The sequence below is a fragment of the Planococcus citri genome, chromosome 3 (assembly GCF_950023065.1).
Source record: "Planococcus citri chromosome 3, ihPlaCitr1.1, whole genome shotgun sequence".
Lineage (NCBI taxonomy): Eukaryota > Metazoa > Arthropoda > Insecta > Hemiptera > Pseudococcidae > Planococcus > Planococcus citri.
This window is the reverse complement of record NC_088679.1, coordinates 59,860,733-59,887,775: the sequence shown is the minus strand read 5'-3', so window position 1 is coordinate 59,887,775 and position 27,043 is coordinate 59,860,733. Positions and strand designations below refer to the sequence as shown.

Genomic DNA, 27,043 nt, shown 5'->3' with positions numbered 1-27,043 from the left:
AATGTTTGACAAATTTTCCATGCAGCAACGTGCTGATTTGAAATTGAATATCTTTACTTGCTTACTTATTCAAGATGTGGAAAGAAGTAGACTTCTTGGAGGGATGGTTATTGGTTTTCGGTGTTTTCGTTGATGCTATTTTGAAGTACCCTACCCGTCAGAAAAAATAATTTTTATTCAACGTTTTTGGAATGTTTCCTTTCGTGTTCACCATGACTCATGTCGTTGAATTTCAATTTTACGCCAGCTTCGAAAATAGTTTTTGCTTACGTTTGTATCGAAAATTAATTTTGACGAAAATCAGCGAGAAAGTTAACGTTGAGTAGAAATATTACTCAGAAAAATTCTGAGCCCCCCCTCCCCATCCGCTCAGGGTGTTGAGTCAGAAATATTCTGAGTAGGGCCATTTTTCTATTTTTTTTTAAATCTTGATTTTTTCCAATTCTGGGTACCGTAACCTGTGCCTTGTGCAGTACTTAGTCATCCTTCATGAAGTTGCGATTTGAGTTTCTGAATCTCCATGGCATATTGAGTTTAAAATTCGAGACCACGTATCCTCCGATTTATCATCAGTTTTATAGCATCTTTCCAGCATCGAAAATTTTCATCGAGAAGAGAACACTGAATACATGCTCAACGAGTCTAAATGCCCCTAGTAACACACTTTTGACAATAATTTCGATCAAATCGCCCAAATTCACTTTTTTTGCACTTACTAAAATTAGTGAAAAATGGTAGAAAAATTCTATACCTACTTGAAATTAATCAGAAATTGTGATTTTTTCGATCCGCGAATTTTCAAGTGGTTGATAGAAGGTTAGAAGTGAGCTTAATTATGAATTCAATAATTGGTCAGGGAGGTTCAAAAACTCAATTCGCAACTTTTTTGACGAGAGGGATTGACTGAAGCACTGCACAGGTTATAGTACTCGGAAGTGGCAGAAAAGCACGATTTAGTCGAAAATAATCCTAATTTGAGGACCTCTGTCTCAAATTCCTGAAAAGCTGGTGGGTCTGGAATTTTTCTGGGTAGCTTTTTACTCAAAATGAAATTTCTCGCCAATTTTCGTCAAAATCTAGGATAAATAGTATGTTTTCCGGTCCTCTCTAATATCCAGTCGAATTCACAGTGTATGAGTGCTTGATCCTACCTGCTCGAAATACGATCTGCAGAGATCCCCCTTACTACTTTTGTATGCACTGCGATTGTAACTAATGATCGGCTATTTGTACAGTTTCACACCTCTGTTTTCTCTCATTAACAACAATCGTGGGGTAATTTGTTTACGCGTGAGCGAGGTGTGCGGTACAGATTTGTAGTTTTTTTTTATGCAGTCGGAACTGCGGGATGGCCGTAAGACACGAGCGAGGGAGATGACTGGAGATTTGTACGACATCGTATCGACATGAAGCGTGTTATTAATTAAAATCGATCGCTTCTATCTGTCACATGGCATCGCGTCGATGTGTACACGCACATTATCGCGTGTATATTATTATATGGCATGTCAGCGACGATGAGGCTGCTGCCTGCTATAATTGTAATACATATAGAAACCCGTTTACATTGACGAATCCGTGTAGCCGGTGTGTGCAATGATTGATGATAATATCAATGGAAATTGTTATACGAGTCTGGTAAGCCGTACTTATACTTATTATCGCGCAGTCGAAGAGATTTCGTGCACTATGGCTGGAGTTTGTTGTACCGCTCCATGCCATCTATTCCAGCTCTGGAATACGCTGTGGGTGCTCAAACGATACGCTATACATACAATTTTTCTGCTCGCTAAAAGATTTATCGCATAATGAGCTATCTGAAGAGGCGTTATCGACTATTATGTTAATGCGATTTCATTAAGAAAACCGATCGTGTAGTATACGGTGTTTGAATTTATGATGGCGTATGGTTTATTGTTTCGGTATGGTTTTTCCCCCTCCTGTCTCCGCTCTCTGCCTGATTCGGTGTCTCTGTCTGTGGCTCAAAGGTCTACAGGGTTTGAATGAGAGCGAGACAGAGAGGTAGGAAAGTAATTGCGAGGAATTGGTTTCAGGCAATTGATTCGTATGATTGAGAACTTGTTCGACGTATGTCTTGATTTGGTCATTGCACGTGAGTGAAATCTTACCAGTGATCGTATTACAAATTATGAAAAGATATGTCAAGATGAGTTTTTTTTTTTTACCATCGCGTATGCAGCTTCCTAGATATTGATGTGGTTGTTATCTGTTCGAGAAATGTGTCGAGTTTATTACTTGTAGGCTGATCGAAGCGTGTCGATGGATTTAAATAGGCTAGTTTGCCTATTTTGTAAGTAGATGATGCGTGTTTGAAGAGTATTTTTTCTGTCCGGTGATTGGAAATGCTCGAGGGCAAGGTTCTCAACACCCCTCCTAGTCATTTTTTGGTGCTCTTGTACCTGAGAAATTTAATGTTTTGGTCCACGATTGACACGTGATCGATAACTGAAATGTTACCTTACTTACTTATTCCTTTTTGTGTAGACGTTGATTTTTGTCTGATGAGGCAATCACTTTCAAATTCGAGGAAATTTTCAATTATTTGATTTTTCAAGTAAGATAATGCCAAAACCTAATTACCCCTAAACTCAGAGAAAAACTCATAGAGAAAAAAATACACGTTCTGTTTTCACGAGAAAAAAGAATGAAAAAATAGAAAGAGAGAGAACGTTGAATTCGAACAGTTACTTCATTCGTACGTATTACATCGAAGAGAAAAAGCAGCTCTAGGAGCTCTCTATTTTACGTGTACGTATAAAAATAACGAATATTCTTGAGCATCAAAGCTGAAAGTTAAAAAGACCTTTTTTTTTTTAGATTTCGAGAAAGCCGATGGAAGCGGAGGAGAGAAAAAAAGCAAAATAGCGTTCGTTGAACAACCTTTTCTTCAAATCCAATTCTCATGTTCGTATACTTTTTTGTGTACGTTTGAACGAGCCAAACGCGTGTGTGTGCGAGCCTTTGTACGAGTAGCTTAAAAAATTATATTTCGCCTTAACACTTCACTTTCTGGAAATTTTTCCATTGCGGAAACCCCCCTTTGCGAATATGATGCGTTTTTTCTCTTTTATTTGATGTGATGTGTGTGTAGTCGAGCTTGCGAGGTTTTATGACGTGGAATGAGTGCCACGGTATGAATGTTGATGATGGTTTTCGCATGTGATGTGATGTGATGTGTGGGTGTAGGTAAAGTTGGACTTGTCGGATTTAGTGTGTTTTTTTGTGGTTCGATAGGAGATTCTGAGTCGGTTATTTGGTTCGGAGGATGTTGGTTTCGAAGTTGAATTTATTTTAAAATATCAGTAATTGGAATTTTCATCAGAAATTGGTCAATCCAGTTGACTCTTTTGAAAGAAGCAGTCGAAAATCTGACTTTTGCTCGTAAGATGCATTTTATTCCTTAAATTGGTCAAAATTATATCTGTGATTCGAGGTAAGAATGTTGAAATGCTCCTGTCCTTGAATTTTTGAAATTTTTATTTCTTGATGTATCGTTTGTTACCCTCAAAAAATACTTTGGATCCAAAAAAATTGTTACCCAACCCACTCCCACTCATTATGAAGAAAACACGTTCTTTTCAGGAGAAAAATCATTCTGTGATTTTGGGTTAGTAAGATGATATACCTAAAACAACATAAATCTGAATATGAAAAATCTATGTTTTTCAAAAAATTTAACAACTTTGAGCTTTTATAACTTTGTTTAATGGCGCAGATTATTTTAAAACCTAAAAATTTCCAAAAATGGAAAAACTGAGGGCAAGTTATGTTAAATTTATGAGTATGTACTTATATTTTTTAATTGCCACATTTTCCAGAATTTTTTCAGAAACATAGTAAGAATGATTTAGTGTCACTGGAAAAAATAAAGTAGGTATTCATTTGGAAAAGCAATGAACATTCATCATAATGAAATTTAACTTGAATCACATCAATCAAACAGGATGCATAATAATTGCATAATGACTCAATTGTAAAGTATACCTAACTAAAATTAGTTCCAACTTGTAAGTCAGACTTTGAAAATTAAGAAGTAGCAAACATTCATCATAATGAAATTTAACAAGGATTTAAATTACGAAAAAAAATGCATAATTTAATTGCATAATGACTATAACGATAAAGACGTATAACTAAAATTGATTTTAAGTCAGACTTTTAAAATTAAAACTTGGAAAACATTCATCATAACTAGGATTAAAATTACCTACTCGTACGAAAAAAAATGCATAATTGCTTAATGATCAATCATAATTATCAACATACGTAACTAAAATTGATTTTAAATCAGGCTTGTAAAAGTAATAATAAGGTACGAGTAACAAGGATTAAAATTACCAAAAAAAATGCATAATTGCATACGCGTCATTCCATGCCAAATCGGCGGATTTTTGCACGAGGGGTCTACCATTTTTTCAAAATCAGATCATGTGTAGAGGTCATCAAACGATGACGAATGACGCAAACCGGACATTCTTTCGATTTTTTTTGGCAGAGCTGGGGGTGCTTAAAAGTTCTTCAAAATGGCCAAAAATGGAAAATTTCAGTTCCAAATTGCTCCGGTTGTACGTGATATGGAATTTTGAACTTTTTTTTTTCAAATTGTAGTACTTTGAAAGAGTGATCGACGAATGATGTCAAAATCAGTGTTGCCACTTTTAATAACCTAAAACAATCGATTTGAAAGCTTATAATTTAAATATAACCATGATCTGGGCGAGTAAAAATTCTGAAAAAATGCTCAGTTTAAGTACTTTTTATGTAGAATAACATATCAAAAAATTAGACTGGCATTTTTTTTCATTTTCGAGAAACAAAATTACAAGTTTGGCACTTATTGCAAAAATACCATCAGAAACCTTAAAAAATGAAAATGTTTACACTTTTGAGGTATTTTACCAATGTTTAGACGAACATGTGAAAAAAACCACCTCCTCCCGATTTGTCAACAAGTTGACGAGAAATACCATTTTTTGTACTATTTCAAGAGTGAACATATTGAAAAAATGTCACCGCTGTTTTCTAAACAAATGCAGAAATCTAAAAAATGAATATTTTTGCATTTTTGAAACATTTCACCAATATGTAGACTGACATGTGAAAAATCCCGCTCCCCCTATTTTGTCAGTGAATTTATAAGAAATACCATTTTTAAAGAAAAGAAAAGATTACCATTTTCATAACACTTTTTACTACATTTCATACCTATTGTCTATGTTATGCTTAATTATATCATAATATGTAGTAGGTAAATACCAATCCATCAGTTGCATTGCGGAAACGTAGGGTCATAACACGTCCGTTGTCGATTGATTTGATGGGAATCCTGTAATCAGAAAATATGTGTTGTATGTTTCTCAAACACCTCACATATAAGTCATGAGGTTTCAAGATCCACACATCAGAAACCGACTGCAGACTAGCTTTGGTCGCTAATTTATGTTGACACATCCCATGACTTGTTGAAAAAATTCCAATCTGCATCAATACATTGGGTACTTTGTTGACATAAATTGTAAATATTGAAACGATTTTTATACTGTGCAGAGGCACCATCCGAAAAGAAATGCATTCTAGAAAATGTCAGCTTTCTTTTTAAAAACATTATTAGGCGATCGATGTGCAAACTCAAAGCAGCACTATCATGTACCTACGAGAGATTCAGAAATTATAATAAAGTTCAAATGCTGAACTTCAACTAAGGTTGTCTTCAGACTCCTTGAAGTAGATGACAAAGTTATGTAAGGTTGCCTGGTCTCGATCCAGTGATAACTCTGTGCTTCATCCAGGTGCATAAAAGCATGATTCTCCGCAAGGTCACATAATTACAACAATTTCATCGGCTTTCAACTGCCTTTTGACATGTTTTAAAAAAGACGATCGCTTTTTCGTAATGTAATCATGCCATATCAACGTTTCTAATTTTGATTGGATTGTATTCAAAAATTTATTGATTGGCTGTTCTGTTGGACGTTTACTAAATATGATCGGGTGTAAGTCTTTACACTTATCACAATCACGATGGTAAAAAAAAAAGAAGTAAATACAATCAACAGTTTAATAATCTTGTGAGTAATGTTGTACTTGCAAACTTTTCTTGACCTACCCTAACCCAGATGAAACGGCCATGCATATTTTAGAATGCGCACTAAAAGCAACATTGTCAAAATGGTATTTCTCTCGTCAACTTGTTGACAAATGGGAGGGGAGGGGAGGGGGATTTTTTTCACATGCTCGTCTAAACATTGGTAAAATATCTTGAAAGTGTATAAATTTTCATTTTCAAGTTTTCTGATGGTAGGTATTTTTGCAATAAGTGCCAAACTTGTAATTTTTTTCCTCGAAAATGAAAAAAAAATGCCAGTTCAATTTTTTGATATGTTCTATATAAAAACGACTAAAATTGAGAATTTTTCAAAATTTTTGATCGCCGAGATCATGGTTATATTTATTATAAGTTTTTAAATCGATTTTTTAAAGTTTTTGAAAGTGGCAACACTGATTTTGACATCATTCGTCAATTACCGTTTCAAAGTACTACAATTTGAAAAAAGTTCAAAATTCCATGCCACGTACAACCGGAGCACTTTGCAACTGAAAGTTTCCATTTTCGGCCATTTTGAAGAACTTTGAAGCACCCCAGCTCCGCCAAAAAAAAATCGAAAAAATGTCCGGTTTGCGTCATTCGTCATCGTTTGATGACCTCTACACATGATCTGATTTTGAAAAAAATCGGAGACCCCTCGTGCAAAAATCTGCTGATTTGGCATGGAATGGCCCATATTGACTAATGATAAAATGGCTAAAATTGATTCTAAGTCAGACTTTGAAAATTAACATAAAAAAACGAGATAAATTAACTAAAATTTATTTTAAGCCAGCCTTTGGAAATTAACTGATGTGTTGATGCACGCGAATGGTGAGATATTTATGCTTATCCTTGAAATGTGTCTCGTATTGACTGACCATATACAATAGGCATTTATCTTTCGGAAATGACCTTTTACGTACCCGTACGTCATCTCCATTCTCTCGAATGTGACTCTTTACACGTGCACAAAAAGCGATTACATCTTCAGAGGCATACTTCAACGGCCCCTTATTTTTAATATCTGTGAGTGACGATGAACCACTACAGGATCGGATGCTATGTAATCGAAGCATAATTATAAACACACATCTTTTGATCGGCTAGACTTTAGGCAAAATACAAAGTAACCAGAGATGTATCTTATCTTACAGCATACATGACAAAATTACTATTTGTAAAAGGCTCACATGTCCAAGTTGTTCTTTAAATCGTCATCGGTCTTTAAAAGACTTGAATTTTTCTCATTTTTTTCAATTGACAAAAATGATCAAAAAATTTTCTCCTCTGCGTTTCAAAGAATCACAGTAGCATATTTCAACCAACCAGCCTCCACCATCTACGTAAAACCCAAAAACACCAAACTTGAAATCTGATTCCACAAAACTGCCTACTTGAACATCTCACCATCTTCGTCTACACGATGAAGCGAAGGATTACTCGTCATTAAAAACATTTCTATCTCGTTCGCGATTCAAAATCCGACTCCGAATAGCTCCGAGCTTCGTTACGAATTTCCTTCCATGTTATTCAGGTTGGTAAATTCGCGCAGTAAACGCGAAAAGTGAAAAAAAAAAATCAAACCGAAGATAATGCCGCAGTCGGGTAGTTCGCTCGACAATTTACAATGAAAAATAAAACACTCGAGGGCGTTGAGGTGTACGGAAATACACGTCTTCTTTTTTAAATTAAAACTTTGCCAACTTACTCCCGCGTCAAGTATCCGGCTTAGCTCATCTGTCAAAAAAATTAACCCGATGGATGTTTTTTATTTATCTATAAAGCGAGCGCAAAAAAAAACTAAACCAAAAAAGCGGAGAAGTTTTCCTCGTGGTGCAGATTACCACAGGCCAGAGTACATCCAACATTTAGTCGAATCACAAACGTTCACTTGTAGATTGCCTTTTACGTACATTCTGCGAATGGGTTTCTCCCCAATTCCTTCGAGTTGGCGGGTTATTTCAATACGCGAATTTCATATACATAAAGGTGCTTTTCTTTAATGAGACTACTCGCGAAGAATAACAAATATGGTCCTATAGCTTGTACCAAGGCGGACGTAATTTTCGCCCGACTAAATTACTTAATTAAAAAATGAAAACTTTCGGTTCACCTTATTCTTAGACTATAGAAATTCCGAAGGCGTGTACTTTTTAATTCAATCAGCAAAAGGTTTATTAAGAAGTTGGCTTAATTTAGTGAAAACCGCGCGCTGTATACCGAAAGGGGAAAAAAATCAATCGAATTCTACTCGCAAGGGAGCCAGCCAACCTTATTACGTATTTCACAGCAGACGTTGAAATTTTTCTTACCAACTTGTTATAAATAAATCTCATCTTGTAAGTGTAATTTTGTTTTGAAAGTATCTGTATTTTATCAGGTCGTTGCTAATTGCAAGCTTTTTGTATGCTTATTCTTCGAATAAATTCTGTTCATAAATTTACTTACTATAAATACCTTTTTTAAAAACTGTTTTTCGAGGAAAGTTCCTATCAGTTGAAAATTTTTTGACCAAAGCCAATAGGAAAGATATATTAACCGTATGGGTGTAGTGGTCCGCATGAATGATAGAGATTTAGCATTCATCAGAACTGTATAAACATTAAACAAACACTCAACAGTTTTCAAATGATAATAAATTACTCATGTGAATGACTAGGTTTGATCACTTATGAACATCTTACATTTCCTAACTTTTCGAAGGAAAATAGTTGGCAGCATTGCAGCCATCCTTGACCAAAATGTAAAAATCCTTTTGCAATTAGATGTGAAGTGCGCCCATATCGCTCCCTCTTACTCATGAGCGAATCTAGCGACATTGTTGCTAATTGACTGAGATTTTAGAAAATATGGTTTGGTCCAATTCATATAATTCTCTTACTTTATGACTCCTTCATTTTTTCAAGATTCGTAGTTTTATTCTTGTTCCTGAAGCTGAGTGATCAAATTCAAAAATTTCATTCTGGTACAATGTCTTGAATTCGTGTTCCTTTACTATCGCTACCCCAAATGATCATTTCCAGAAAACGAAATGGGGGTAAAGTCTCCTCTCCACTGATGTGTAGTTTCAAGCCATCCTCATGTTTCTTATTTGAATCTTGATTTTGAAAATATCATTGATAGAAACTTTACAGGATTTTTCTAAAGTTGTCAAAAAAAACTGACAAAATGACAGAAAATCAAATTTGAAAGTTTGACATTATTTCAGAAATTCGTTGCTTTGATTTCCAAGTTCTCAAAAGTCAGACTAAAATATCTATATATATAGCCGCATACAGGTAAACTCATAACGTTTTGTATAAAATACAAACTCACGTCCCACCTATAACTTCGTTGCTGTGCATGCGCTCGACGCGTCACCCCATAGGCCTGATAGTACTCGATGTTAGGCCGCGTTATATTCGTTAACTTGATTTTTGGGTGACCTGTGGAGAGGTATCTCATTGCCGAAACATCAATTTTTCAGAAAAGCTTTTTTTTAAAAGTCCCTTACGTCTCTGTTTTTCGCAAATAGCTTTTTAACAAAGCATCCCACAGAAAAATAACCAGCTCTGAGCAGAAAGAAAATTTTATTCTCTACAATTTCCTTCATGGCATTTTTTTCCTAGGATGCATACTTTTCCCATAAAATCACTGTTTAGACTGAAAAACACGAAAATTCGGACCTGTATAATCAACTCTAAATTAAAATTGGGCAGTCAAAAATTTATTTTAGACGATTTTTGACCACGCCATGTGAAAGAGGACATCTTCAACCACCAAAATCACCAAAAAGAACGTAAAAAACGTAAAAAATGATTCTTGGCAATAAACACCTTTTCCTCATGTCCTTGTACATAATACTTAGGCTATGCACTCATTTGAAAATTGAGTCAAAAGAGAAAGTGTATAAACGGCAATCTCACGTCCCTGCTCAAACTTTGCCAGTAGACTCCCCACACCTTGTAGATTCATATGGCACCTCATCGAAAAGTCACGTCCTAAAAAGGTTACGAGTTTGTCAAAACGTTATGAGTTTGCTGGTTAATCTATAAAAAAGTTACGAGTTTACCCCCTAGAATATTTATATATATATTTACATATAAGTTTCCTTCAATGTAACTTGAAATGTCTGCCGGAAATGACTCATTTTTTTCAGTTTACGAAAAACTCACGATTGTACTGTCAAGAAATCATGGCAGTTTTCTTTGTACCTATTCGTTAAAGTCAGACAAGATATAAAATTACTTACTTATAGATTGCTACAAAAACTTGGAATATGTACCTACTTTCGTTTTCTTTTCTTAGTCGCGCGGCCATATTGCGGAAAAAGCCAGCGGATTTTGACCAAATTCAGCAGAGACTTTTATTTTGAGTTGAAAATTTACTCAGAATTTTTTAGCTGCGATAGTGCTCTCAGAGTGGAGAAATGGGCTCTCAATGAGGGATATTTTTGTAAGAATTGTGATTTATGGCCGACTCTCCAATAAAAGTACGTATTTGAGATTCTGGGTGGATCTATGCTATTGCTGACAAAATCCAAGACCACTTTTAGAGTTCTACTGAGTGGTTGAAAATTTGCTAATCGCTCATTTTTGAATAAATTTGTGTTTTGAAACATTTTTTCTTCGCAGATAATTCGCATAAATTAGGCCAAAATTTTAAAAGACATCATTTCTGATACTGATGAAATATTTTGAAACGCAGTGATGCCAATTTTTCAATCATTTTTGCCAATTTCAAAAATCGAAAAAAATTTCCCAAGTTTTTTGCCATTTTTTCCGATTTTTTAAAATTGGCAAAAATGATCAAAAATTGGTATCAGTGCGTTCTAAACTTTTTCCTCAGTTGTAGGTATAATATCTTTCAATATTTTGGCATGATTAATGCGAAATATTTACCAAGAAAAAATTTTCAAAAATACGAATTTATCCAAAAGTAAGCAATTTGCAAATTTTCAACCGCTTAGTAGAACCTTAAAAGTGATCTTGGATTTTGAAGGAAATAGCATAGATCAATTAACGCAGAATCACAAATACTTTCATTTGAGACTGGGTGATTATTTCGATTTGCTCCTATGCTGGCCAAGTTAACAGCGATCGAACGAATAATATTGAGATTGGAGCGATGACCAGAAGCAGTCGTTGAATGCTTTAAGTTGTCAAGCTTAGCATAATATGCTTGCTTCAACTTTTCTGGTTTATTGTATTCCTCTTCCATTTTCTCGAGAGCTAAAGGGTAATTTTCGGCGGTCGTATTGATATAATAATTTAATAATATTAAATAATATAATTTATATAAAATTTTATATAATTTTTTTTTTATTTTATAATAAATATTTTTTTTATTTTTAAGATAGATTTATTTAAGTAATTTTTTTTTATATTTATATATTTTAAGAAAAAAAATTGAGCTCACCGAAGATATCTTCAACATCTTGGTTCACATACATCATTAATTGGGTGATTTTATCTATGTCGGCGAAATCCGGATTATTGTGAACGGCGACGTCAAAGATTTGCCTCCAGTTTCTATAGGCCATAATATCGCCGGTGAAAACAGGAAGGGTACCACCTTTTAACTTTATTCGAGATTTTTCAGTTTGTTTGTGCTCGACAACGATCTTTTGAGTAACATTTGAACCTTTCGATGTCGATAAAGCGTTAATCGTTGCGTCGAGCTTAGCAGTCAGCTCTGTTAATCGAATAATGAACGAACATCGTAGCTCAATGTCTTCCAATACGTTGATCGAGGTTCGAAGTAGAGCGAAAAACATCACGAATTTTTCAAAAATTCCCACTCTTCGAGGACCCAAATCTCCTCTCAAGAGTCAACATTTTTTTCTGAGTAAGGTCACTGCTGAATTCGGTCAAAATTCGGCGACATTTTTTTACGTCACATGTCCTGGTAGTTTTATTTCTGCTCCTGAAGCTAAGTGATCAGTTAGAGAATTTCATCCTGGTACAATGCCTTTAATTTGTTATCGCTTACAATCACTTCCTCAAGTAACCCATTTTCAGAGAACGAAGTGGAGATAAAGTCTTCTCTCCAAGAATAGTTTTAAATTTTAGAGGGTCCGACCGCGGGCCGCAACCCCCATACTCGTTCTTCGGGCTTCGCCTTCGAAACTAGCTCTTAATCCCTCAGAACTCGCTTTTTCGAAGTTTGCCCTCAACCTTTCTTTTCAACTATTACTAAGCAAAGTGAGTACCTATCTAAAAAGAGATATTATACTCGGCTGAGAAGTGTAAGTTGGATTTTTTGTTTACTAACTGATATTGCGTAAAAAAAATTATGTGAATACCGGATGGATAAACTAGACTTTTTATTAATAGAAGATATAAAAGGTAAATAAATAGTTTGAATTCACATTTTTTAAAAATTGATAATTTCTATAGCAAAATTTTAGAACCATTAACCAATATTATGGTGAAAGCAAATGCAAAAGCTATTTTGCAATCAGCGATATCAACGTACGCAACTGTCGCAGTCGAGCTGCGTTCTTCGATTACTGTCGAATCTATATAAAAACGAAACAATACAAAACACTGACGCAAGTAGCGTGATAGAACCGAATTTCACTTACCATCATGGAATTTCGCCACCGGTGCGGGCGCGTTTACTGACACTTTGTGTAAAAAGTCTCTCGTTCTTTCGCTGATAATGACGATTTCTTGCATATAATCCTCTTTTCTTGAAACAGAATTTTCCATTTCTGAAAAAAAATTATTTCATACTTAGCAATAAGCATAATTTTAGATAGGTATACTTGCCACCAAAATACTTAGGTACCTATTGTTTTAAATATTTCATTTATGGCTTTGCCAGCGGTTTGTGTGGCATCTTTTGCCAGTATTGCAAAAGCGGCGTTGACCGTTGGTATTTCTAGGAGCCTCTTGGTAGCAGTAAAGTTCAAAATTGTGTTCAATCGTACGTTTATTTCTTTGAGAATTTCGTCGCTGAAAATTAAAAAACACGATTAGTACTAAGATAGGTACGTGAATCCGACATCTTCGCGCGTGTAAAAAAGCGGTTAGTTCCCCGTCATCGTTACCGTCACCTGAAACAGAATAAAAACGAGGATAAAATTAAACGTCAATTATTTCACTGGCTCGCGAGATTTAGTTATCGTTCCAAGCAGTTCGAATTGTGGTACGGTTCGCTTTTTTTCTCCAATGATTCTATGATATGTTCGTAGGCTCCATCCTGAAAAATTAATTGAGGTATAGAGCGGGACATGTATAAATGTAGGTAATACGTATATGGGAAGGGTAGGCACTTACGTCAGCATGCGTGATTACATTTTTGAGCGCATCATTTAATCACTGATTTTTTGGTCGAGTCTCCGGTACGTATTTCATCATTCTGCTTAACCTTTCATCAATTTCTTGTGTACTTAGGTCTTTTCTTAAGCCCGTTTCCATGATCTGATTCGAATCGTTTCTGACCGAAACTGTAAACATAAATGTACATTTATGTAGAAAATTCGACTCAGGTAATACATGATGTGTAATATACTGTTAAATTAGGCCTATACTTACCAGCCGAGAAATTCGACGTCTCTGGTAACGTTCCTTCTATCTGATCTGTAAAGATTTTTTCCATTTTGGGTTGAGAGTCGCTCAGAGAAAATTTTAGCCTCGGAAGTGTTCCTAAAGGAAAGATATGTGTCCTCAAACAGGAAGTAATTGTCAAAAAAACCTTGGGTTTTCTTGCTTTAGCACTTACCTTCGTCCTGTTTTTCGTGTTTTGAAAATATTTTCTTCTCAAATAACTGTTTCACATCTATTGTGCTAAAAAACCAAAATATATTATTATGTATTTGAAATCGCGGAAATATTTTGGAATAAGGCGGTGATAATTTTTAGGCCATTATTGCCAATCTCAAAAAATCCTGAGGAATGGCCAAAAACATGTAACCAAAAAATTAGCACCGGTGTGTTCCAAAGTATGTCTTTGAAGTCGTGTCTCTAAAGTCTTATTTTAAAATCCATAAATTTCGGAATAGGACAAATAGATTTATAACGATAATTGTGAATGCTATTCCACGTAAGTAAAACTTATACTTTTTTGGTATATTTTCTCAAAAATGGAGAAATCATAATTAAACACACTTTCAAGACATCTATTAGCATCGGAATTCAGCGTTTATAACGCGGGACTGTTGAAAAGCAGACGAGTCTTCGTCTCGGATAATGCTTGTAAAAAATTATAAAGGCGCATACTTTATTGAAAAAAAAAATACTTACCAGTTGATATTATATAAATGCTGGTCCGTGACTTGGAGGATTCGTAGTATCCTCGACATTACGCCGATTGGAATAGAAGTCCGTTGAATAAAATGTTGAAATAATATTCATCGAATGATGAAAATAATCTTGACATTTAAACATCTTTTTAGTCAAATCCAAAATACTTACGCATAAAACTGAAAAAAGAGAAATTCGTATAATGTTTACTGTATGCAATGCTCATACAGTTTAAAATTCCAATAGCTACGCGTCGGATTTTCAGCGAAATTGCAAATTTCTCTCGAAACACTCCCCTAATAATATACTCGAGAGAAGAAAAAAAAACTATGCCTTGAAATTCTGCTCAACCGACACCATGCCAAGCTGCTGATCACATTAAATATTTCAATATAACCGAAATATTTCTCTAATTCTAAAATGTATAGCGACTCGATAGGCGTTTAAAATTCAAAAGACGTCTCGTATATACTGAGGAACAGTCATCGTAGAAACGGTTCAACTTTTAAACTCAATACATGGGTACAATGCAGTTGTTTACATGCGTACAGAATAACAATGCCAATAATGAAATATCGACTACTACGATATTACATAGACTTCGGTATACTTTTGTATAGTACGTAAGCTTGCAAAAGGTGATCCTATCGTCCAATTTTCTATTTCTCGCGAATGAAATAAATAATTTCCAATTCGTCTTTTCGTATAGATGGCATCGTAAGTGACCAACGAGGTTACAAAATGATTCGAAAAAAAAAAAAATCGCTCACCGACGTTTCTTTTGACTACAGACGACATGCGACGTATACTGGTTCAATGGTTGGTGGACTTCTGCAATAAAAGTATTGGTTCTCATGTATACGATTTGATCAACGCTTATGTCGTTTATTTTCGGAAATAATGAATTTATTTTTCGTCGAAAAAGCCCCATATATTTCGAGTCTTTTTTTTTTCTTTTCTCATACACACGAACTCATTCGAGTAAATCCATTTAAACCGACCCAAAGAAAACATATTATTAAACCGAAATAAGGCCATTTAACCTAACTACTCGCGAAAGATCGTAAAACGAGTATCGTCGAGTAAAATCCTACACGATACACGTTTTTGTAGCACTTACTGGAGAGAAAAAGATTCTAAAAACCTCAATAACAACGCTGAGTACCATTTTCTTGGCGAGGCAAATGAAATTGAAATAATCTTTCGCCTATTACGAAAAGCTGCTAAATACATTTGATAAAAATTCTGCTTAATAAAACGTCGTCGAGACATTTTTCTTCCTTTATCAGATTCCACTTTTTTCTCTGCTGTGTTCGATTACGTGTAATATGTAGTTAGTTTAGCTACTTTTACGAGCTATCAGCTCGAAATCCTGGCGTAGATTTTTTCTCGTCGTTGTAAAGTAGACACCTTTAATGTAAGATGTAATGCTGGAAAATTTAGACTCATTTTACCTTTAAATTTAATACCTATCTGTGTACTATACTGCCTACTGCAGGTTCTAGTGGAGATTTTGCGGTATGTTTATTTCCTTACTCGCATGTAAAATATGACGTTTAAATCATTCGATAGACATAATACACTCTAAGGTGTAGTACACACCGCATAAGCACACCACACACATTCCCCTCCCCCTCTGCTACCCTTTCATAAACTTCCTACACACGAAGTTAACAAAAATACCATACTCTCCGCGCCTTCGGAACATAAAGGCGTAGATTTCAAAATAAACACAAATTCCTAAAATTACCCTCTACGAATTCAACTCAACTCGATTTGCATTTAAAGTGAGTTTTCTTCGCGGTTATAGATTATATGATCGTGCGACGTTTTAAAGATGGAGCTATTACGTAAGTGTTACAGAGTGAGAGCAGGGGGAAAAACACGATGCCTGGTCCCTGGGTCAGCTTTAGCGATCGTTTCGTTATCTCAAACGCAGCCTGAGAAAAATCTCCGACTGTTTTTTAAACTGTTGTAAATATTCCATTCACATTCTTCTCGCAAATGTGTTCCTTTTTTTTTCTTACCCCCTCAGCACGTCGTCTGAAGCTGGCTTTTCGTATTATACTTTTGTTTCCGCCTCCTGGCGCAAACTTCCAGGGCTATAGGAGATGGATTCGTGTGTTCGGTTCTGTTGGCATCACCGTAGGTACTAGATGTAATGGTATACGTCGAGGTATGTTCCATGTACGAGTAGGCACGTGCGTTTACATGCCAGATTTCGTAATTGATTTCTTATATAGGAGCATACCGATTGTATATTGATGTTTATCCGTATTGATTCCATTTTGAATACGCTCAATATGACGGAAAGTTCGAAAAAGGTATCCATTACGTTATAAAATTTATGTACTAAAAATATAGTGCAATAAGAAAAGAAAAAATTAAGCATATAAATGGGAAATTATATCGAAATGTTTTCATTTTTTTATATTTATTATGAAAACGTATTGTTCAAATTCAAGAAATGTTCAAAGTTTGAATCAGAAAAATCACTCCTCTCTTCATAAACGTTTAATTTTTATTTCACAAGACTTGATTGTATTTTTGAAAGCTTTTGGCCTCGCTTCATTCAGGATTGTTTGCTTTTCTTTTTCAAGTTTGATTTTTTTTAAAATTGAAACGAAAATAATGAACTTCTTCATTATATCATACAAAAAAAAACCATCGTTTTCATACCCTTCGAAATACTTATTTTCGGGATTTGCCCTCGTTTCGCTCGGGTCCGTTTGCTTTTCTTTTTCAATTTTGAATTTTCCAAAAAAAAATCATCATTGAATTTTGAAATTTTGAAGCAAAACATTTAACTTTTTATAAGTAACTCATCACACAAAAAAAATTGTTTTTATACCTCTCGATATACTGATTTTTGAGAACTTTTGCACTCGCTTCGTTCAAGCCCGTTTTCTTTTCTCTTTTCATTTTGAATTTTTTCAAAAAAAAAAAAAAAAAAAAATAGGAAGTAAGTATACGAATTTTACAATTTTTAAACAAAATTTCGAGAGCTTTAGGGTCCATTTGCTTTTCTTTTTCCATTTTCAATTGTTCAACAAAAGAACTAGGTATTCGAATTTCAAAATTTTGAAACAAATAATAATATGAAATATTTACAATCGAAATAGAAGAATTCGAGTTTTTGATTTTAAGCAAACATGATCTGATATTCGTCAATTTTTGAAATTGATAACGAGAAAATGAAACGAAAAATTGAAGTGAAACGTTATGTTTTTGGGAAATCATCAGAAAAGCAAACATTTTTTACAAAAATTTGGCCAAAAACTTGAATGTAAATTCTGACCCCCCCCACCCCTTCCACCTTAAAAAATTCCACAAGTGCTCGAAAAATGACCTGCTGAAAGTCCTGCTAAAAGTCCTACTCATGTCCTACTTTTTCATTTTGAAATTTTGTCAAGACACACTGTGAAATGAATCTTCAAATTCGTCGTAAGTAGAAAATTATTTATTAATAAAGCATTAATCTGAAATAATTGCGATGTAGGTATGTGGTCTTCTTCTCTTTAGGAAAGTTTGTCCATTTTAATGAGTACTCGTATATGAATGGGTAACTCGGTTTGATGTCCCCATCTCTAGCTCGATGCAGATAGGTGTTCACCTGAAATCAACATTACGTGATTAGCTCATTAATGAAATCGAGTGAGGAAACGTCTGTCCTATACGAGTAGTCGCAGTGGTTCTCTTGACTCTCGAGTGGAAAATACATCAGTTATCAGAATTCAAAATGATATATAACCATGAAGTGGGGTTATAGAAGACCATGTTCATGTCATACTTAGTCATTCAGTATCGAAGTCAAGTTCAAAGATTAAACAATTACTGTGGTTTATTAGCATAAATTTGAATGTGGAGCATGATGAAAAAATCTTAATTAACGTGCTACACTAGTTCTTCATTTTTATAATTCCCCTTTATCTTAAAATTGATACATTTTTTACCCAATTTTTGAATTTTCATCATTTTTTGACTCAATTTTGTTTTTTTTCCGCCGTGATATTTGATGGGAATGAAATGAAGGGAGGAGGGAAAGGACGACATTTGTAAACAAACTAAACAAAGGTGTTTGAGAAATTTTTTATTTTTATCAACTTTGGGTCAATTTGGAATGAAACATTGGTAATTTTGGATTGAAATACAAATTTTTTTTGAAAATTTATAACCGAACAAACATTTTATATCAAACAAGAGAAAAAAAAATATTGGAAACGGTAAACCGGATTCGCCAATTTTCTTCCAATTGTTTTCAGTTTTCTGTATACTCAGAGGTTTTCTGCAAGTTTCCGGATAATTTTCACTTTCGTTATTTATGGGAAAACTTTCGAAATTTGATCTGTTATTAGAATTTTTGTGAAAAATATGTACCCCAGTTGTCGGTTTTTGTTCCTTGTGCGTGCTTAGTCGTATAATTTATCCTATCCCAACAGAACCATGCAGTGTTCAAACCAGAAAACAAAAGGTATTGCTTGGAAACGCTCCGAAAGAACTATAGGTACCTATTAAGATTTTTAAAAATTCAATTCTAGTGTATAATATTTATTTATCGTAATCTTATGTGGTTCATTTAGATACGTAATCAACAACTACTTATAATCTTTCGATGTTCACTTTGAACAATTTCGTAGTATAATTTCGAGATCCCGAAGGTTAAACTAACTAACAGCCCCAAATACTTAAATGTATATGTATGTACCTATTGTATTACCGTCGCTAATGTTGAATCTTTGGTCTATTGGAGTCTTGTGGAAGTCTTGGAAACGTTATCACCACAATGACCGAACGTAAGAAACTCCGTAGCTGTAATAACCTACCAAGCTCATATTGATATAGGATAGCACCAACACGAAGAGTACGATTATAATATCTACAGCCAAGCATTAAGGAATTTACCGTACAGATGGATATATTGAACTTACTGGAAACTCGACTAATTTACCCGATAATCGAAATTCAAAAAGGATACGCATGACAGCTCTTTCCCATGGCTCTACAATGTATAGTTCGGTGGTTAGCAGATACCTCATGTACCAGAATGATAAAAATTTCGATAAACTTTCGTACGCGTTTTTCAACACCATATTTACGTATTAATTAATATCGCGACACAAAGGTACGATTATACGATCGAAGTTAACTCATATGTAGATACTACGAATTGATAATGAGTAATTGAGTACCGAAAGTTACCGGCTGATTAGTCACACTGGTCTAGTTATTACTTACCGTATGGATCGTCATTTGCATTCCCCTTCCCACTTCGCAGTGTTATCATTTTTTTCATCGTGAAATTCTCGTCAATGAACGTTTAAAGTGGAAGGAATTATGAAACGAAGAATAAGTCGCGTATTTATTAATAGATATACGAGCAAAACAAGTATATATTTTATTTCCAAGGTATTAATTGCAAGTTCCACTTTTGGTTTTCGTTTCTTGTACAGTTACTTAAAATTAAATAACGTTCATTCGGGGCGACTTCAACGCATAGATTTGTCGACTGGTGTTTGATGTAGAGTTGCTGGAAAAAAGTTGAAAAATAAAATAACGCATTATACTAGACATTGAAATGAAAAATCGATCTTCAATATTCTTCACGTTACACTTACGTCGACATTATAGATCCATTTTTGTTTATTCGAATTGGTACAAGCCGAGAAAAATACTTTCAGTTTATTATCAGCATTCGCCTCTCTTATGACGTCCAAACAAACAGATTCATCGGTAGCAATACTGACTGTATTATTTTGCGATTCGTAACGAGCCAAAACAAACATTTGATAGAGATCCATATTCGATGAACATTCGGTAACTGAGGCCACTCCGGTTGGTTGATTATGAAAGCTTTTGCCAGTTGGTTTTTCCAAACATAAACCAGAAATGGAATGACGAATCTGATATGGAATTACATTCGTATTAATTACATTACATTACTGTACTATTCGACCAATACAAAGTTTGGAATTATTTTTCTTTTCATAACAACGGGTATTTAGAAATTTACCTTTCCAAATATTCTATTTTTCATGGGCATGAAACGTTGACTCCATACATTCTCCAAATACCATTTGAAATTATTGCAGTGCAGTTTTCTTCTGAGTTCTTTTCTCTCTCGAACGTCTAGCTCATTTTTTATCGATTTCGTGTCTGCAAATATTAAAAATGCATTTTAGTACATATAAATTTGAGTGTCTTCTATTTACGCTTGTAAAATTTTTTGCTTCCCCCCTCCCCCCAGTAGGAACTTTTTTTTTGAATATCTTAGCAGGTCGTGCTGACATGAAAAAAAAATTGAAACATGAATTCTATCTAAAATAAAATATATTTCTGCATCAGAAACCTCTTCCAATCCCAACGTCATTTTGAATCAGTTGTATGGAGCGTTCATTTTTTAATGATAGATGAAAAACAAAAGCAAATCATCGAAACTCAATTTCGATACAAACCAGTGAAATAAGTTACTTACTATGTAAAATCGACGTATTAAAAACACAATTAAGTAATAATTATCTATTTTTTTTTTTTTTTTTTTTTTGAAAAAAACATTCGCTTTTTTAGTTTTTGAAATTATCGTGAAACTTTTCCCAATAATGTTAAAAATGTTGATAACTTACCAGGATGAAATTTCAAATAGAATTCGCCCCAGTCATCCATCCAAACGAGTGCTACTCGAATTAAATTCGAATACAGCACTTTTGAAACGCCTCCTGGAAATATATATGGTGACGATTTTCGAAAAATGTGACCAACATGTGAACATGGCACGATATCAATACTGCCTCCACATTGCCAAATCTGAAACAAATTCGTATTTTAAATACGTATAGATAGATGAAGTATAAAGTAACCTGAACTATATAGTGTTTGTATTTCGTTTACCTACCCGAAAAGATAACTCCAAGTTTTCACCTCCCCAGATCTCCATCTGGTCGTCATAAGCACCTATTTCGAAAAAATATTCTTTATTGATAGCAAACAGTCCGCCGGCCATTACTGGAGTTCTGTAACAAAATTATAAAATATCAGGATCTTAAGTGTTTGAATACCTATTTGCTTCTTTTTTTTTTTATAAAGTCACTATCTTAATGTGGGGATGAATTCTCGAAGTGACCAGAACAGATTTTCGTAAGCAAATTTTACTCACTTGAATGGCTGTACAGGATTATCCATGCGTCTATCTATAGCATACCAACGAAAATGAAGATCCCAATTGAAGGCACCCAGATGTTTTTCAAAACTTCTGATATAAGCGAATGTCTCATCGCTTATTATGTCGATGACCGGACAAGCGACTCTCGTTTTATTCGATGAAACATGGTGAACTAAGCTTTCCAACCAACCTACACATGAATGTGTCAGATCCAACAAAAGTTACAATTTGAACCAACACTTTTTCATAGTTGTAATTGGAAATATTTCTCTTACCAACTGTGCATTCGCAATGGGCATCCAAAAACACCAAAATGCTTCCTTTTGCTTGACGAGCTCCCAGCAATCTCGAACGGATTAGACCCTTTCTTTCGGTGGAATGGATCACATAGGTAAATGTGGAGAGTTTGGAAACGTAATCATCCAGAGGTTGTTTTAAGAAATCTAAATATAAAAATGAGAGCATTCAATTCTCAATTATCCCCTGAAACCTATACTCGTACTTGGGTTGATAAATGTGGCAAAAGTATGACTTACCTCTGTTACTGGCATCATCTACCAAAATGATTTCCTTCAACAAATGCCTCGGCGAACGATTTATCACACTGGTAACAGTCCTGAGTAAGGTGGACCAAGCCTCGTTGTAAAATACAATTATTACAGAAACCGTTTCATCGGGTTTTATTTCGTACACGTTTTTCAAGCACCTGAAAAACCGCAACAACAAAAATAAATAGACGAGAAGAAGAGACGAAAGAAATTCTAGGATGAATAGGTAGGTATATGCACTGGAAGCACTGAATCGTAAAATGAAATTCATTTTATGGTTAGAAAATTAACTGTTGTAAAATTACAAACGCACTTTTTCTTTCGAACATCCGGAAGTGTTCTATTGAGCGGAATTCTATCGCTGGCCATCAGATTAAATCTGTTAATGCGGAATAGTTGACGCATTCGAGCGGATAAATATGACGGTATTATCACAGCTTGCCCATTTTCGCCTTCTTTTGGTTTAGGATCGAATAAATTTGCGTTGAGAAATTCTAAGCAAAATTATTCAAAACGTGTAAATTGCTGGACGAGTTTTTACGAGTTGATGATTTATTAGAAGAAGTCATTTTTACCATCGGTTAGGTTGGTTGATGGAAGCCCATCGTTGTCGTTTTCTCCTAAATAATGTCCTACTACGACGTGAATATCCTTAAATGAGCTGTGCTGGTTTCGCAAATGGTTTTTGTATCGACTGTACGAATCAAATAAATTGAAGATGAAAAAATTCGAATGAAAATTGACTGTACTAAATGCTGCATTCTGCATTTTTGTAAAATTCTTCCAGCTTACCTAGAGTTAGATATTTCGTGGATGCGTTGCCAAATTGCAATCAGCGTTAGGAAAGAAAATAGGAAAACCAGCAGGGACAATAAAATGCATAATTTTCGTCGAAATTTACGGTGTAACGAAACTAAGCACATGTCTAATTTAAATAAATTAACTCGAGTAGAATAGAATAGACGTGTTTCTTCTAAATGTTACATCACAGCCAAAAGGGAACATGATCTAAAAAAGCAAACAAACAAAACAAACAGACGAAAAAATGAGTTAATTAGTGAGTAAGTACTAAGTAGGTACCAAAATTTTTGTAACAATTACTCTTAAGTTTGCCTCATCTTGGCTTCAAAAGAACAAAGAAATTCATTAAGTCTAAGAGGAATGATTTTTCGATTTTTTTTGTGAATTTTGTTTGAGTTTTAAGAACTATGAAACAGTTGCAGTGAATTCTTCACACTTAACTTTTTGAAAACTTTGAAGAAATTGCTGTCCAACATTCAAGAAGTTGACAAATTGAATATGCATTTGGTCAATCTCCAACATTTCTGGTATACCTATTACTTACTGTCTTAATGTAACTTTACAAAATTTATGGTAACTTTTCGTAATTCAGAGAAAATTGTCAATTATTTCTATGTGTAGTGAAAGAGTAATTTTAAGGGAAAAAAATTTTCCAAACACAAATTTACCCAAATACAAAATTAATCTGCAAATTTTTAACCGCCAAGTAGAACTCTTAAAGTGGGCTTAGATTTTGATGGCCATGACCTAGATTTATTTAGAATCTCAAATGCTATACATATTTTGGAACTGAACCATTTTTTCACTAAACAGGTTGCGTTGGAGCTAAAGCAAAAAATCTCAGTATTTTTGAAAATGTCCCTCTCTTTCTCCTCCAGGGGCACTCCGGAACTCAAATTTTTTCTGAGTGCGTTTTCAACTTGAAATAATAAAGGTCTCCACTGAATTTGGTCAAAATCCTCCAATATTTTCTATTTTTATTTTTCGCATAACCTACCCTGAAGTCAATGGGATTTGTTAAAATCATAGTAAAAAAAGATACACATGATCAATTTTCAACGTCTGGTGGGTCTTTGAAGGAATTTGGGGAAAATGACCACTTTGTAGCACTTCGTGTTACTTACAGTCTTACACTGAAGTTAAATTTTATGTATCAAGTCCAACCTTTGTAAACTTGGAAAATTCCTTTTGAGTTCCTAATATGTAGTGTTACTATGCTGGGCATTCTGCTAGAGTTTTGAAAACTTGAAAAAAATCGTATTGTACGGTTTTTGTTAGTTTAGAGTGTTTTTAATGCTTTTTGGAAATCTTCGCTTTTTTCTAGCATTTTTTACTACCTTTGCAGAAATTTCAGTAATGTTGCGTAATTATCGGTGATGTGATTTTATTCGAAAATTTGAAATCTCCCATTTAAAAAAAATCCAAAATCACAAATTTTTGCAGAAAGTTGATGAAAACTTCCTCTCAGGCGTGAAGTTAATCGTCCAAATCGATTGTGATTACTTTTCAGAATGGCAACCGAATCACAAATCCAGATTTTTTTTTCAAAAATTGAAAACCTAAAAAAAAGGAAAGGAAATTAGAACTGCTTGTTTATGCAGAAAATCATTTTCAGCTTCCAGTCAAACCGTTTCCTCCCTTCGAACAGATCTCTACTCATACTTTCAAGATGATTTGGAGCCTCCAGCAAACGCTGACGATTCCATAGCGTACTGGAAAATGAAATTCCTTTCAAAAATATACGATTTTGGAGAATTTTATTTTATAATTCTGAGGTTTTCAACTCGTCACCTCGGATTTACAATTCATCTGTCCCAATCGATTCAAAATGCTGAATTTACGCTTTTGCTGGAGGCTCCAGATCTGGCCAAAAATAATCGTCGTCAATTCGAGGGGTCCACTTTGGTTTTCAAAACGATTTTCATTCCTAGACTAACTCTTTCTATAGAAAATTGATACCTGTACTTCTCTTAATTCTCCAGAAGTCGATTTTCGATCGATCGAAATCTGGTCCTTATTTTTGGCCAACTGGTAACATACTGTTCCATTGAAGCAAATTTCGGCTCAATTGACGTATTCTGAGTGGCTCTAGATTCATGTAGAACCACTTTTTGCAGAAAATTAGCTTCACCTTTAACGAGACTAAAAAATATATTGTTTTTACTCGAACAATTCTACTCACTGGTAATAAAAATTAAAGCTACATGGATAATCCGCTCCAATGCTGCATTAAAATCGATAATTCCGCATCTTTGTCCACAATTGAGATTTTGTAATCACAAATCGATCTCGTTTTCGCGAGCACAACACTCGAGCACGAATTTCTTACACAATCACAAAGACAAAACAGTAACACCGGTCGATAGTGAAAACACGAAATACTCATCACCATTCATATCCGTTTGTCGATCACTTGTATGTAAATCTTTAGGCATATTACGTGAACGCTAAATTAAGAAAACTCGATCGACACATGAGGAAAATTTCCTTCAATTAGCACCATCAACCAAGATGCACAGTTTTACTCCAACTGGAGAAGCTTGGTTCTTGCCTCTTGGTAACGCAGACAGCATATCTGCTGATAATGGTTAGTGGGTAGGGGTACCTTGAAAATAAAGTATGGTACCTGGTACCCCGCCATTCGTCACCCGGTTCCGTTGTAACCGGTTCCAAATAAACACACGAACACGCGGCAAGCTGTATCATCGAAGACGTCATTGACTTCGGGAACTTATGCGACGTAAGAAAACATTTGTCGAAAATTTTTACGGATGAATTTCATTGTCATTGCTATTATAGGTACTTTGTTTCGGCGAGTAACTATTGACAACGCTGTATCGCAATGCGTATCCAAAAAGTAAATCTCGTCAGTGTGAGTTTTACCTGCTTCCTTCGTCTCGTTTATATTTCACATACACCTCTTCTTCTTCTTCAGGTAAAGGTAGTCATCGAATCCTGTATACTCGAGCATAAAAGAACCGGAACAAATTGTATAGAATTACCGACCTGTATCTTTTGGTGGATAAAAAGAAAAAAAACAAATAAAGCGAAAAAGAAAAAACACAGTTTTTGCTACGAACGAATGGATTTTTTTTAGAACAGGTACTTGACTCATCTTTGTTATGACCAGAGCCGATTAGAGTCGTTCATTATCAAAGCGGTTACGCTTGAGAATGATGAAGCCACTAATTTAATAAGTTGTCCATTAATAGTGGTCACTTTTCAATAGTGTTGAATTGCTCGAGTAGGAATTTTGCATTTTAAAAATTTAAAAAAAAAATGAAAAAATGTACTTACCAGCAACCTTATTGTTTACTGTTTAGATTTTTTCATTGTAGTGGGGGAAAGTTCAATCTAATTCACTTTATATTGCACTCATCCTCTATAAATATGGTATTCAGAAGAGTCTGATGGTTATTTCGAGTTCATATTCGTGTTCGGGAGGGTCAATTTATATGAAAAAGACACCCATATTGCTAGTTTTGTTCTGGCCCCCAAATTGGGGGGGGGCACGGATGTTGAAATGAGGGTCCGACTGTTTTAGCACTCTGATTATCGTCAAATATTGGTATAAACAGTAATAGTATGAGAAGAATCACGTCAATAACTTCATCCTTATTCTGTTGTTCTCATTATTACTCTAAAAAAATCATTCAGCACCCCCACTTTTTCTCATTTTTGACCATGTGCCCAATAAAATAAAATTTTGAGCAAAATATATGTTATTCTAGGGTTAAAAACGCATCTAAAAAATTTGGTTTAAAAAGTTTACCTCTTGGGGTTCTTAGGAAAGGAAGGGGTTGAAAGTTTGATTTTAATATTTTGAGGAGGGGAAATGGTGGGGGGAGCTGTCAATTTTTTCAATTAAAGCCCTTTTGATGATCTGTAAGTTGGTTCAAGTTTGAAAGAAATCGGTCAAGTCAATCCAGAGAAAAAAAATAAAAACCATTTTGAGTAAAAAGCTCATTACTCAAGGACCACTCACAATTGAGGTCTGAAACTTCGTCAGTGAACATGGCTCAATGGTACTTACCTACCCCTAAGATTTCGTTACACTAGGAGCAAAAGGCCAAATCACCCATCTTATCCACTCATGCCCTTTTCAGCTCCTTACGTGCCCCTGCGATGGAACAATACCCCCCCACCCTAGTAGGGTCATTTTTGGATGAAAAAACACTATTTTTTGAATGTGAAAGCACCA

General features: G+C 34.7%; 2 protein-coding genes across 6 annotated transcripts in view; one reads left to right on the top strand and one right to left on the bottom strand.

Annotated features, from left to right (window-relative positions):
• LOC135841590 (protein prickle-like) overlaps positions 1-27,043 on the top strand; it is a 511,819-nt gene that overhangs the window by 119,618 nt on the left and 365,158 nt on the right. The gene's annotated exons all lie outside the window — the stretch shown is intronic.
• LOC135841573 (polypeptide N-acetylgalactosaminyltransferase 3-like) lies at positions 17,780-25,432 on the bottom strand. 2 transcript variants are annotated; one of them, XM_065358587.1, is made up of 14 exons: positions 25,025-25,432; positions 22,834-23,049; positions 22,617-22,735; positions 22,355-22,535; positions 22,030-22,199; positions 21,769-21,936; positions 21,488-21,683; positions 21,227-21,344; positions 20,958-21,138; positions 20,348-20,490; positions 19,953-20,237; positions 19,313-19,864; positions 19,043-19,213; positions 17,780-17,950 (listed from the first exon to the last, which is right to left on the bottom strand). In XM_065358587.1, the coding sequence occupies exons 2-12, from the start codon at positions 22,962-22,964 to the stop codon at positions 19,733-19,735; spliced, it is 1,824 nt and encodes a 607-aa protein (XP_065214659.1). In that variant the 5' UTR covers positions 22,965-23,049; positions 25,025-25,432; the 3' UTR covers positions 17,780-17,950; positions 19,043-19,213; positions 19,313-19,732. The 2 variants fall into 2 exon arrangements, with proteins under 2 accessions (XP_065214659.1, XP_065214657.1); XM_065358585.1 differs by having other exon boundaries at positions 19,055-19,213.